Source organism: Ceratotherium simum, chromosome 1 (assembly GCF_057802395.1).
Source record: "Ceratotherium simum simum isolate JZ-2026a chromosome 1, ASM5780239v1, whole genome shotgun sequence".
NCBI classification, from domain to species: Eukaryota; Metazoa; Chordata; class Mammalia; order Perissodactyla; family Rhinocerotidae; genus Ceratotherium; species Ceratotherium simum.
The window spans coordinates 59,423,895-59,437,377 of NC_141900.1; the positions used below are offsets into that span (position 1 = coordinate 59,423,895).

At 51.8% G+C, this 13,483-nt stretch overlaps 2 protein-coding genes, 1 long non-coding RNA gene and 1 pseudogene across 6 annotated transcripts in view; 2 read left to right on the forward strand and 2 right to left on the reverse strand.

Annotated features, from left to right (window-relative positions):
• The first annotated feature begins 106 nt into the window (after positions 1-106).
• Positions 107-4,093, forward strand: LOC147918218 (uncharacterized). The gene is made up of 2 exons (XR_015551713.1): positions 107-267; positions 3,634-4,093. It is a non-coding gene; the product is annotated as an uncharacterized LOC147918218 (long non-coding RNA).
• Positions 856-2,981, forward strand: LOC147918219 (uncharacterized; annotated as a pseudogene).
• Positions 3,318-7,243, reverse strand: HOXA2 (homeobox A2). The gene is made up of 2 exons (XM_004418897.3): positions 5,953-7,243; positions 3,318-5,311 (listed from the first exon to the last, which is right to left on the reverse strand). The coding sequence occupies exons 1-2, from the start codon at positions 6,329-6,331 to the stop codon at positions 4,572-4,574; spliced, it is 1,119 nt and encodes a 372-aa protein (XP_004418954.1). The 5' UTR covers positions 6,332-7,243; the 3' UTR covers positions 3,318-4,571.
• Positions 7,244-10,819: 3,576 nt separating this feature from the next.
• The window catches only part of HOXA3 (homeobox A3), a 33,420-nt gene continuing 30,756 nt past the window's right edge, over positions 10,820-13,483 (reverse strand). For all 4 annotated transcript variants that reach the window (XM_004418895.3, XM_004418894.3, XM_014786174.2 and 1 more), the window contains one exon: positions 10,820-12,548. In XM_004418895.3, the coding sequence (XP_004418952.1) occupies positions 11,743-12,548 (806 nt within the window). In that variant the 3' untranslated portion in view covers positions 10,820-11,742. The remainder of the gene's footprint in view (positions 12,549-13,483) is intronic.

Consider the following 13,483-nt stretch of genomic DNA (forward strand, 5'->3'; position numbering starts at 1 on the left):
GCGCGGTGATGGATCACCGTTTCAGTGGCATTTAAATCCCCGGCGCTCCTCAGTCTGGGTGACGCGCAGTCGCCCCCCCAGGCGGCGGCAGCAGCTGCGGTGGCTGCAAGGGCAGATTCGGAGCGCTGGGGTGAAGGGGAACAGAGGCTGCCTTCTGCGCGCGCCGACGCCGCTCGCCCCCCCCCACCTCCAGGAGGTGGGGGCCTGGAGGCATCCCCCGTCTCCGCCTCCCTCCCCACCATGCAAAGAAAGATGAACTGGCAAGAGGTGAGAAGGAAAGAGGGCTCCGTTCTCTCTTGGGTCGGGAATCAGTGGGCCGGAGCTCGCTTGGCGGCCTCTAGCACACAGGCTGAGCCCGGAGGCGCGCCGAGCTGGAAGGGCAGGTCCCCGGGCGCTTTCACTGCACAGTTCCTGCTGTGGTGCCGTGGGGCAGTGAGGAGCGCAGAGAACGGTGGCGTAGCACGAGGCTGGGCCACCAGCTCTCCAACCTCTGAACGGAGAGGGAAGTGCGCAGAGAGCTGGCTGGGAGGAACCTGGGTGGGCGTGGAGGGGACGAGGGCAAGAAAAGAAACTTCCCTTCTCCGCGGAGGGTCTCCGAAGCTCCCCCCACCCCGACGCACACACACTGGCTATTAACATGGCAATAAGGAGCTTCTGTAATTCGACGCCCGGGAACGGGTGAGCCCTAGGAGCTACGCTTGCCGGAAAAGGCCGCGGGTGGCCCGGCTCTTTGCCCTCCCTCTCTCCTCGCTCTCCGCCCCTTTCTCCTCCCCACTCAGCTTTGGTCCGGGAGCCCTACGAGATCTGGAGATACTCGGACACTGGATTTTGAGGGGTAGGAGGCGGGGGAGAGAGATGACGCTAGCGGACGTGGCCAGCGTGGGGGCCGGGCCGTGAGCTGCAGGCCATCTGCCGGCTCCCCAGGATCCAGGAGCCTGAGCGCTGCTCCGGTGGGGGCCTCAAGGGGTGAGACCACAGCTCCAACAAAGTACGCTGAACTCCCCCGCAACGTTTCGCCTTTTCTGGGGGAGGATATTAGGCATGGTAGAGCTTCCTTTATCCATCCACACCCCATTCTACTACACGTCTGAAGTGGGAGTGGGGGCTGGCAGGTGGGAGGGGCGGTGGACAGATGGCTGATGGTGAACCGGACGTTTTCTTCTTCCCCAACACCACCTCCTCCCCTTTGTAACCGACTGTGTAGTTCCTTGAGTGAACCTTCAAGTCTTTCCCCAGAGAGACACGTGCAAATCTCAGCGTCATCCCAGGCCAGGGGTCCTGTTTTCCATCACTCTCATCCTACCCTGATGCTGATGCTGATGCTGATGGGGTCGTTAATTGCTGTTTACTATTAGGTTTCGTGTCAACCCTTGGCTTGTAGGGAGAAAAGGCCAAACGGAGGCCGAGAATTGATGCATTCTTAGGTAAAAGAAATGCAGAGATCATCCAAGAAGCTTTGCAGCTAAGGCTGTATAGATTTTTCTCTGACCATGTTTACCCCATGGTAATCTGACAGATGAAATGTACCTGAGGATTGTATGTGGATTTGGGGTTCCCACTCCCCTCTAGTTTTCCCTCCCCAGTTAGAAGAAGGAAGTTTTGCTTGAGGCAGGCACATCCTTAATGTTAGTCAACTTTTCAGGATTCTGCGTTCTGTTCTCCACATAGAGAAGTTCCCCCCAAACCTGTCCCCGCAAGAGGGACATTTGCTGACAAACTCTTGCAAACATTTGACTATGGATTCCCTCAGTAGCAGAGAAACGTTCTCCCTAAACATTTCCTTTTGAAATGGTATTTTCCTGTGACCTTTGACCCATCCCCAATCTTGGTTAAGAGGGAGCAGAGGCGGGAAAGGTCACTCCTGCCCCAATTTCTGCACCTGGGGAACCTCATCTTAGAGAAGGGAAAAGGCAAAGCAAGGCAGCCCTCCTGGAGGCGGCTTCCTTGGGAGAGCCAGTCCTCTAGCGACGCGGAGAGAAGGCGCTCCTGTGGGGGAGGAGGCAGGACGTGAGGGGCTGGTACTGCGGACAATATGCTCTCCGAGCCGAAGCTTGTCGGTACGTTCTTCCCCGCTTGCCTCATTCCTGTCCTTTTGTTGGCCTCCTCGGCCCAGGTTTGCGCGACCCCCTCGGCCACAGGGCTCACGCCACAAAGCCGCCCCGGGCCTCCACCGCTCTCCTTCCTCTGCTAGTTCTCGGCCTCTGCGCGCCTCTCCCTCCACCTCTCTTCCTCCCTCCAGGCCTCTTTTCTGGGCCAGGGTGGGTGGGCTGTTTTTCTTGAGATCACAAGCTTGCAGTCGCACACAGGCCCGCAGACACACGGGTCGGCGACCGACCCGCCTCCCTGCACTGCCTCCCGCTCCCTGCAGGCCGGGCTCTCGCGGCCGAGCCGGCTCCGCCCCGGCTGGCCGCCCAGAGCGCTGCTCTCCTGGTGCCGCTCACAAAGGCAGCCTCCTCTGGCCTCGAGCCCGCAGGCTTCCGTACCTCGATTCCTTCCCCACCCCCACGAAATCCAGGGGCTCGTTCCCCCGCGTAGGAGACCCTCGGTCCTGTGGGCAAGTAGGCCGGGGCCCCACGACTCGAGCTAAAGTGTCTTTAAACGCCACCGGAGAGTGGGTGAATAGGCGAGCTTGGTCCCTATTTAAATGATCGCCTGCGAGCGGCTTGCTGGGCTCAAAGCGCCTCTTTCAGGGCTATTCTACTAGAAAGGGAAGGAGCGAGGAGGAGACAAAACGCCGCCGAGGCCCGGAGCTGTTCATGGCATCCGCGGCTCAGCCAAGCTGTTGTTTTAAAAGAGCAATAAAAATGAATTATGACTAAACGCCTTCTAACTTAATGCTTTCGGACGGGGATCCCCGGCAAATACGTAAGAGGATTTTTATTTGTGCATGTGTTCCTGCAATTGATCTCTTTGATGACATTCTCATTCATAGAAAGCGTTTGATTTATGAGCGTAGAACGAATCGCAAACGGCAGCGGCTCAGCCCCGGCCGCGGCCGGGCCGCCCTGCTCCGCTCAGCGCCTAGGGCAGGAGACCCGCCGGGGTCCTCACATGCCTCCGCCGCTGCGGGGATTTAGGGGGCAAAGAGGTGGGGGAAGGTAGGGAGCAAACCCACGGAGAAAGACCGCGATTTCCTTGTAACTTCCAAGCCTTTGCTATTAAGAGCCGGGTTCTTAAATCAACCCGCCCCCACACATGTTGCTTACACGCTGCGTTTTCTCACGGTAAGTAAGGAGCCATCAGAACAGCTCAGTACGGAGAAAAATAAACATGGGGAGACTTAGAAGGGAGAAAAAAAAAAAACCAGAACAACCCAGTAACATACCCTAGATCACATTTTATTGATATTTCATTTAAAGTGCTTTTTCTCTTTCTCTTTCTAGAAACTGGATTAATTTATAACCTAGGGTGCAGAAACACTCCATTTGAAATCTCAATTTAGTAACCTGACTTCAAAGCTTTCATGATCCATTATTTGCCATGTAAACAGATTTAAGAATGAAATATTGATTTTATGACCCTGAAAAAACGAATCCTAGAATGACTGAACCAGAGAATTGGAAAGAACCCTTCTGAAATGCATTTTCCAGCTAGTAACCATTGTTTTGTTTTATTTTTGTTTTTCTCTTTTAGGTCTGTTTGCCTGGACCCATCAACAGCTGGGAGACTAATCCACCACACTGAAAATGTGCGGGATATGTGGGAGAGGGGGTTGGAATATAGATGTTTGAAACAAATGTGTATAAATAAATGAATTGTTGATAACTTATTATGTTATTGACTGGAGACTGGTAGCTTGTTAAAGAAACTCCATGTTCCTCCAACCTGGAATTGGGGGTTTCTGTAGGCACTTTATTTCTCCACTTTCAGAAGCTTGGGCTTGGCCCAACTCGGAGGCTGCCCAATCCTGTTTCTGTTACCAGTTTAAATCTATGGCTTGAACCTCTACACTAAAAAACCAAATCCATTCCCTTAAAAAAAAATGCAAAACATTTCTCAGAAGCCCTAACCATTTTCTGGCTTTCTTTTTTGTTGCTATTTATTGATGACTTTAAACATGCTCCCTTAATAAATATATTAAAATTGAAAAAGATGAATCGTGACCAGAATTTTATTTACCAAGTTAGACTAAACGAAGAAAAAGAAAACATTATGAGCCTTGAGAAAGAGGGGGAGAAAAAAATAAGAAAGCTACTTATAGCAAAAGGAGAATTTATTCTACCAAAAAATACGCATGACAATGCATCCTAATGTAATACAAAAATAAAAAGAAAGTGAAGATACAATTATATGATCACTTTCTTGCAGGCCTCATATATTGCTTTCAGGAAATCACATAGAGGGTTGTTGGATGAGATTTAAAACAACTAAAACTCCAAAATAATCTGTAAAAGATGGCTCTGAAACTGGGTCAGGGGAATCACTAAACAGAAAATCTTCAACATTTAAAGGAGGGAGAGGGTAGGCTGGGAAGAAAATAAAAGAAAAATCAACTCTCAGAATAAAAGAAGGCAAAACCACCTGGTCAAAGGGGTTTTTGTTTTGTGATGCTTTGTTTTGCTTTAATGTTTTTAGTAATTCAGATGCTGCAAGTCAATTGTGGTGAGTGTGTCTGTAAAAAAGTCAAAGCTGTCAGCTGAAATATCTACAGGACTGTCGAGGGAACCTGGCAAACTGGGCGAGACTGCATCTGAAAGCTGCAGGCAGGAATCTGTGGAGAAAACGTTAAAGTCCTGCAAAGAGGGGACCTCGAGGGCCTCGGGACTGTCATTGTTTAGGCCAGAGCCACAGTTCTGGCCCATTGTTGACAAGCAGTTAGGAACAGTGGGTGACTGGTGCTGAAAATGTTTCAGATTTTTCTCATTGCTGGTTAAAGGCGAAACTGGGAAACTCTGGGAGTCGCCATTGTGTCCATTGGGAGCCTGCTGCTGAGAGAGGGCATTTTGCTGAAAAGTGTAACCTTCTCTCTCCAGAAGGGCCCCGGAGACGCTGAGGGCTTGCTCAAAGAGCGACTTCTCTTCCTCATCCTCCTCCACTTTCTCAGAGTCTTCTAGGCTTTTAAATTTCCCGTCGCTGTTTTGGTTCTCCTTGCACTGCGTCTGCCTCTTGTGCTTCATCCTCCGGTTCTGAAACCACACTTTCACTTGTCTCTCAGTCAAATCCAGCAAAGCTGCAATTTCCACCCTTCGGGGTCTGCAAAGGTACTTGTTGAAATGAAATTCTTTTTCCAGCTCTAAAAGCTGCGTGTTGGTGTAAGCAGTTCTCAGGCGCCGGGAGCCCCCGCCGCTGCCATCGGCGATTTCCAGGGATTCTGCGGAAAGGGAAACCAACAAGAGACACACGCACAGTTGGAGGTGGAGGGGTCCGAGCGGGGTTATTCCACTGGAGAATAAATATAGCAGAAAAGATCAACTGCAACAAAATGGCCGCCCCTGGATGCAGTAGAGCTATTGTGCTGCCTTTCCTGGGAGCCCAGCCCGGGGAGACCCCATCTCTTCCACCTCCATCAAATTCCTGCCTTTAGCTTCCCCAACCTCTCCATCCGGAAGCAAACTTTATATTAGCCACACCACAATTTATAATTAATGCATCAGCTGCTTAGCTGAGCAAGAGCGATCTATCACTCTTCATTACTGTCAAAAAGCCAAACTCTAAGACAACTAGACAAGAGGAGGTCAGTTCCAACTCAAATAAATCATCCCACATTACACAAGTTAGGGAAAGTTCCCCCCCCTTCTTAAAAATATATATATGTCTCATTGTGGAGCGCAGGATCCCTTTTCTCTCCATCAAACCCACTCCTGAGCCCACAGGGGAAGGGAAGGCAGCCAAGCACCTCTCCCTCTCCCTCTTCTCTCTCAGCCCACGCTCCCCTCCCCCCATAACGGCTCTTGGGGCAGCCCAGAGGGGGAAGAGGGTCCCGGGGACCTGGGGCCAAGTCTTTGGACTGACCTTTGTGGCTGAGGCAGGCAGGGCCGGTGGCGGCGGCGGCCGAGGCGGGCGGCAGCGCGGTTTTCTTGGCCGCTTTCTTCTCCTTCATCCAGGGGTACTCGGGCGGCTGCAGGGCGCCAGCGGGCACTGGGCTGCCGCGGCTGCCCGCGGGGCTCGGCTTGGGGCGGCCGCCAGCGCCGTGGCGAGGGTGACTGCCCGGGTTCAGGCTGGGAATGGTCTGCTCAAAAGGAGGAGGAATCAGTGTCGAGTGTGAAAGCGTCGAGGTCTTGATTGATGAACTTTGAAATGTATCAGCGACAGGGGGAAAAGATGTCAGGCACTCAGCGAGCGACGGCTGGCTATTGATAAAACCAATCTCTCGCTCAAATTCGTAATTCATGGCCTTCTCCTTGGAGCCCCCTCGGAGAAAAAGTTCCCTCTTCTGGAGGGGCTTTGGGGGGGCAAGGCCCAGGAAAAAGGAGAGCGCAGAGGAAAAAAAAATCTATCATAGAAGATCGCTGCTGGGGTGTTTTTTTTCTAATTCACTGATTACAGCCGTATGGGGACCGCGCTACTATTAAACTATTGAATTCATGGAGACAAGGTTGAAATTGGACCGAATTGGCTGTCACATGATTGCTTCTGCCCAATGACAATTTGGGCTTTAATCAAAAGAAGCCACTGTCTGTTTGATTGATCCAAAAAAGTCGGGAAGGAACGCCTCATTGGGGGCCAGCGAGGCTTTATTTACACTTTTTTCAGGGCAAAAATACATATATGTGGGTGTGGGTGTGGGTGTGGGTGGGGATGCCTGGGAGTGTGTGGGGGCGAGGGTGCCTGCCTGTTTTTTGATCAGCAAGGATCTAGTGTGTGCGCCTGGGAGTGTGTGCGAGTGTGCGAGTGTGTGAGTGTGAGCCGTGCTGCCGGTCCGCCGGCGGCTGCCCTCTGCCTCCCCCGCACACTCCGCGCATTGTTTGGGACTGTCGGGAAGACGCCTCGCACCTCACAAATCATTTAAGCACCTCAGTCTGACGCCTGCAGTCATTAACAAAGTAATCCATTAATCTTCAAAGTTTTGACACCCGAGGGCCCCCGCATCCCAGCCACATAAGTTCTTCTAAGGCAGGAGGAAGGAGCAGAGGGAGAGGAGAGATGAGACAGGAAGAAGAAAGAGAGAGGGAAGGAGAAAGAGAAGAGAGAGGGGAAAAAGGATTCTTTTTAGGGTCCCCCCCTTTTATTTCCCTTTTCCTCCACCGCCTTTTCTAAAACCAGTTCCTGGATCTCAGAACTGATCTCTCCGTATTTCTGTTCTCCTTCCTCTCTGTCCGTCTGTCTTTCTCTCTTTTTTTCCCTCTCCTCCCCTCTCTCCCTCCCTCTCTCTCCTTGTCTGTCTCTCCTTCCCCCACCTCCCGCAGGCTCTCACCCCCCTCCCAAAGCCCAGCTCGCAGTCCGCGCCCCCAGACCCCGGACCCCGGCCCATTGTTAGCCGGCTTTTTCAAGGCAGCTATGCATCTGGTTCCAACGGGAAGTGGAAAACGGGAGGCGGCTCTCGAAGCTTCCCGACCTTCCTGCGCCATCAACTTTTCAGGAGTGGCTCAAGAGAAAGATAGATGCATGTGCCAAGCGAGACAACAACCCCAGGTCCATGTGTCCAAATCCCTGTAGCCAGGGCGGCGGCTAGCCAAAGAAATGCCGCGCCCGAGGAGGCGAGTGCGGCTCCTGGCATTCTGGGTTTCATACCCGTAGGGCTCGGGTGCGGTGAGTATTTCTGATTTCCAGGAAGTCTGTTGGAAGTTAGCAGCAGGGAGGGAGAAGGTGCTTTTTCTTCTCTTTTTTTTCTTTTTCTTTCCTCCCCTTCTCCTTGTCCTTGTCGCTCTCATTGGGGGCTTGTTGGTTCAGATGCGGTGGGTGCTCCCTGGCAGCCCCAATTGCCTCCCGCACCTTCCCGCTCCTTGGCCACCAGGAATGTTTGCACCGGGTTCTGTTGTGGGAAACAGCACCGCGGGTGAGAGAGGGCGACCCAAAGAAGAATATAAAGGATCTCCTTCTCTGTTCACTCTCTCTTTTTTCCAATTTGGAGGCTTGAGACTGAGAGCATCTTGGACTGTGCTGGAGAGTCCAAAAGATAACACCTTTAGGTACCAAACAATAACTTTTAAAAAATCCACCAAGCCAGAAAGAGGGGAGGAGGCTGAGAGAGAAATCTGGAGGTATCTCTTTTCCCCCAAACTCTGAGGATGATGATTCGCTTTTGCTTCCTTTGAAATGGACCAAGAGATCAGACTCCTCCAGGCCGGCAGGCATCAGTGGCAGGAAAATAAATCATTCTGATGGCCAGAGAGAGAGAGGTTGGCGGGAGAGAAAAATCTACGGAGAAAACAAGAAAGGCCGACCAAAGCACAATGATAGGACTCCATCTCTGAGGCCGGCATCAAAGGGGGCTTGGGTTGGAAATTAGATATAAAGTGGCCTCCATCGCTGACTAGCCCAGAGCATTGCCTTACAGATAGAGATGCTATTTTGGAAAATGTGAAGTTTTTCAGTTTTCTTGCTTTTACTCCAAACAAAGCTCTGAAGGAAGTCTGGGCGCGATCAATCTTGCTCACCAAAAGCCTTGACAGCTTCTGGCCCTTAAGAACACATTTCAGCTTCGACCTCTTTCCAAGATCAAATGTGGCTGAGCAAAGAGGAGAGCAGGAAACGCAAGTAAACAAGGAAAACTAGTCTTTTTAAAGATATTTTTTGGCACTGGAAAGAGTTATAAGACTGCTTTTAGGAAAGGTGCTTTGCGGACTCTGGGGATGGTGGCTTTTGGTATTTGGTTTTTCCAGAAATATTGAGGGGTTAAGGGGGGGCTACGGAGAGGGAGCAGCACTGCCCCCATATCGCTGAGGCTTTGTCAGGGTCCGCGTGGGTGAGAGCTTTCTGCTTGCTTCAGCTGCCTTAATTCAAATACCATCTGGAAGAAAACCCTTTTCTTTGACCATCAACACTGAAATCATCCCCAAATCTATTACTTTAACTCAGGAGATATTTTAATAAGGATTTCTTTTTAATATCTAGGAACCTGGGGATGAGATCGATATTTTTTCTTTGAAAGCCAAAATGGACGTCTTGACTGGCCAGATATGCAAAATCATATTGGAATCTCATTTAAAAATCTGTGCCCTGAGGGAAGGAGGAAGCCTCAAAACCAGTTCTTCCTCAGCTAAAGAGTAGATTTTAGAAACGGGTTCAAATAGTGGTATCTCTGAAAGATTTTCCTCTCTGGGTGGATAGCTTTCTCTCCTTCTCCACTGTTCCTTATTTCCCAGGTAATTTTATACACTTCTCTAAAATTATTACTTGAAAGAAGACCCCTGTGTCTGCTCAGCCTGCTCAGTTCAGATCTGAACAACCAAAAGGGCAGAAGCTCCAGTTCTCACAAAGACTGATGTTCCAGCCTCTGTATTTCTGAGGTGCGCCATATTTTGGCAGAGAGGGTGCGGTAGGGTGGGGTGGGGAGCAAATCTTCTTCCACAACCCAAACTCTTTAAAAAGCAAAAAGTATGTATCAGGAACCCCAGGACAATGTGGGGGAAGCACTCTGGCTGTGAGAGAAAAATCCAGATCTCTACAGCTGCCTGGTTTTGCATCTTCTGAGCCTTTTTCTTTTTCTTAAAACGTGAGGCGGTTCTCTACAAGCAGCTCCTGTGGACCCAGCAGGTACCCAGAGATGGCTCCAGTGCCTCTTTCTAAAAGATCATCTGAGGGAGCTTCTCAGGGGGGAGATAGAGGCCATGATGATAGATATTTTGGATTGCAAACAAAATGGCGACATTTTTCACTTCTGCCTCTGAAAGATACAATCCAGGGAGAAGGGAGATTTATCTCTCACATCAGATGCTCCCAATCCCCAGACGCAGGTGGTTCCTTACTTCCAGCTTTGAGGGAGGATGCTGATGGGGATGCAGTTCTGAGGTTTGCACTTTCTGAATTGGTTGCTTCTCTGAACAGTTCTTTAATCTGAAGATGAAAATATTTCCCTTTCCAGTGCCTGCCTTTGCCTCTGCCAGCCAGTCAGTACACAGCCCTCTCTTAAATCCAGGAGTAGAAATGTAATGTTTAACTCCGGTAGCATCAAATGAAAGAAGTACTTATAAAATTGCATTTTTATTAGAAAGATACCAATCTCCTTCCTCTCTCCCCCTCCCCCTGGGGCCATAAAAGGAAAGTGGGGAGGGAAGAAGGAGAGGAAATAAATTCGGAGAATGCCAAATCCCAAATTCCGGGAGGAAGCCCATGCTGGGACTCAAGCAGTCCAGAGAAGGGCTCAGGGCGGCTCCTCGAACCTCAGCCCTTCTTTTGCTGGAGATCCGGGTGAACTTCAGTCTCTTTCGAGCTGACTCGCGCTCACTGGCGTGACGAGGTACCTCGCAGCATCCGCACAGTCCGCTTCTCTTAGAAGGTGCTTGGCATCCTCCGCGCAGCTGGCGATTCCCGGGGTTAAGGCGTTGGCTGGGCCGCTTTGACCGGAAGAAGATCGTGAAAACAGCCCTGCCTTATTCCCTGGCGGGGCCGCCCGGGCACCTGTGCGCCCCCCGCCGCGCCTCGGCTGCCTTTGTTTCTCCCACACTCAGCACTCCGCAGCCCGTGTGTCCGCGGCCGGCCTCCGTGGCAGCTGGGAACCAGACAGCCCAGCGGACTGGCCGCTCAGCGTTTCCAGAGCTGCCGCCGCCAAGAGCTCCGGCTGCCCTCCCGAGAATTCGCCGTGCTCCCAGGCGAGCCGCCTGGCCAGGCCCCACGCCACAACTGCAGGGCTGCCGCGGCCTGGTCCGCCAGTTTGCGTCTGCTTGAATTCCACGCAGAACCCCATCTTCGGCCAAAGAACCCCTTCCGAACACGGATATTATTCAGAATAAAAACTTTATTTTTTTGTGTGTTTTGTTTCTCAGAATGTGAGCAGCAAGGAATGTAGAACTCTCAAAACAAATCTAGCGTTTTTCGCGTTTACAGATTGTTTTTTTCAGTTTCGCCGGATGTTACAAACCTAAATCACTGCTGTCAAAAGCTGGATCCTCTCTGGTATTATTGCATCATTACCGTTTTTATAAAGGAATTATATTTCCCTTTCAAATAAAAAAATTTACTATGTACGCCAATACACCATTGAACAAAAGGCCCAAGAAACCTTCTGAACAATCAGGGTACAGAATTTCTTTAATATAAATACGAACGGATGGGGATAAATAATATTTAAAACTTAGATTATTCAATGCTTGCAAAAAAAAATATAAATAAATCTGACTGTTAACCAGCATACACACACGGAAAGACGTACACTTAGTCATCCTTGCACAGGGAGCCCCTGTTTCAAAGCGCCTTTGATTTTTTTCTCGCTCTTTACAAGAAGTGCAATTAAAAAAAAAACTTAAAAAATTTTAAAAGTAATCGCTTCCTCTCGGGAGCCATAATGTACGAACAAATTCACATTGAAGAACTCGGCTAGAAAATTTGTTCATATACCCTGTTTCTGATCAAAGAGTAGAGAAGGTAAAGGGTGCAGGGCCAGCGGCCGAGTGAGGGGCGGGAGGAGATAAATACCGCTACTGATACTGACAGCCATTCCAGCAACCAAGATTGCTACGTCACATAAACTATAAAAACGCGTTACCAAAGAAAACAAAATGGGGTGGGGGATGGGAAGCCGGGGGGCGGAGGAGAGAGACAAGGGAGGGACAGGAAAAACCCTAAACAAAACAAAAAAATGCAAAAGAAGAAGAAAGGTGGGGGGGCCGGGGGCTCTCCTGGCGCGCAGCCCCGAGCCCACCATCACAGGTGGGTGAGCTTGGGGGCTTCCTGAATTCTTCCCTGAGAAGGATGGTGGGCGGTAAGGTCCGTGTAGGTGGGGTGCGGCTCCCCTGGCCCAGGCCCATGATGGTGGCCGCTGCCCAGCGGCCCAGCACCCCCGTAGTCCATGGTGGCCGAGGCGGCGTGGGGGAGGTGCGTTAGCCCAAAGAGGGCCGGCCCAGAGTTGCTCATGGGCTCCACATAGCTGCCCCCCACGAAGACGGGGCTTCCCTGTAAGTGTGGGGTCCCATAGCTGCCGTTGCCCTGCAGGCCATGCGCGTGTGGGTCATAGTCGGGTGTGCCCCCGGCGCCCGCACCTGCAGCCGCGTAGCGCTTCTGCGGGGGTGGCGGGGGCGCGCAGGTGGGCAAGGGTGCGGGGTAGGAGGCGGGGGGCAGCCCATAGGCGCCCTGGGGGGGCTTGGAGAAAGGCGGGGGCGACTGGGGCTCGTATGGGACACTGTTGACCAGAGAATGCATAGAGTTCAGATAGCCGCCCGCGCCGGGGGGCACGGGGCTGCGACTTGGGGACTGACCCCCTGATGACGTCAGCATGCCCTTGCCCTTCTGATCCTTCTTGTACTTCATGCGGCGATTCTGGAACCAGATCTTGATCTGGCGCTCGGTGAGGTTCAGCAGGTTGGCCATCTCCACCCGGCGCGGCCGGCACAGGTAGCGATTGAAGTGGAATTCCTTCTCCAGTTCCACAAGCTGCGCGCTCGTGTAGGCCGTGCGCGCCCGCTTGGACGACGCCTGCCCAGGCGGGCTCTTGTCGCCGGCGCAGCTTTCCCCTGCGAGGACAGAGGAGAGAGGAAGAATGGCGTCAGGGGCCGACCGCGGCCCCGCCTAGCCCCTCACCCAGCCAGGCCCCTCCTTGCTCCAGGCGCCAAAGATCCTTCATGCGTCAGGGCCAAGAAATGGGGAGGAAGAACTAGGTGCTGTCCTCTGTCCTGGTGGGCAAACAGTGTCGGTAACAGTAGCTAGCCCCTCATTCAGTCAAATTGCAAATCATAGGCTTCTCCAAGGGGGTAAGGATAGAAATGTAGACCCCCCCCTCCTTTGCCTTCCTGGTATTTCCTTCCTGGAGCTTTCACTTTCTGACTCCTTTACTGAGCCTTCAGGCCTATCAAACTACCAGCTCCCTGTGGGCAGGTCCCACCGTCTTCATTCCCTTCACAGTAACTGGAATGTTGGGCACCTAATATATACTCAATAAACCTTTCCCTCCCTCACTGTCTGACTGAAGGATTGGAAAGTTGCCTCTACTGGCCACTTATTTAATTTACCCAGCGGAGATGGATGGAGTGGAAGCCCCAATTTAGAAGGCCTTCTCTACCCAAAGGAAGAGATACCATTTAAAGTATCCCTTTCTGGTGGGGAGGCCCAGGCCCCTGATGCTGGTTCCTATTAATTAGAGTTCTCCATGTCATTAAGCAGCCTGCCCCAGCTTTGCCCACTAATCTCACACCCTCCTGCCCTCCCTGGCCCCCCAAATCCTGGCTCGAGGGTCCCAGCTGCTCAGGCACAGAGCAAAGCATTGGCAACTGGAGAAAGGAGGGGCAAAGGTGAACAAGATGCTGGGAAGCCCAAGACCTAGGGCCTATCCTCCACTGGAGTCTGGTTCCAGGAGGCCCATGTGTTTCCTATTAGGATGACAAGTCTGAAACCCTTCCCCCAGGAGATCCCTGGCTGCCTTCATTATACTAAGTCTGAGTTGGGCCTTCAG

What these genes read in the sequence shown, in the direction of transcription:
- HOXA2 (XM_004418897.3), bottom strand. Translation starts at nt 6,331, where the DNA reads ATGAATTACGAATTTGAGCGAGAGATTGGTTTTATCAATAGCCAGCCG. An exon ending in TGCCTGCCTCAGCCACAAAG is followed by an intron (nt 5,312 to 5,952) that starts GTCAGTCCAAAG and finishes CCCTTTCCGCAG; the next exon opens with AATCCCTGGAAATCGCCGAT.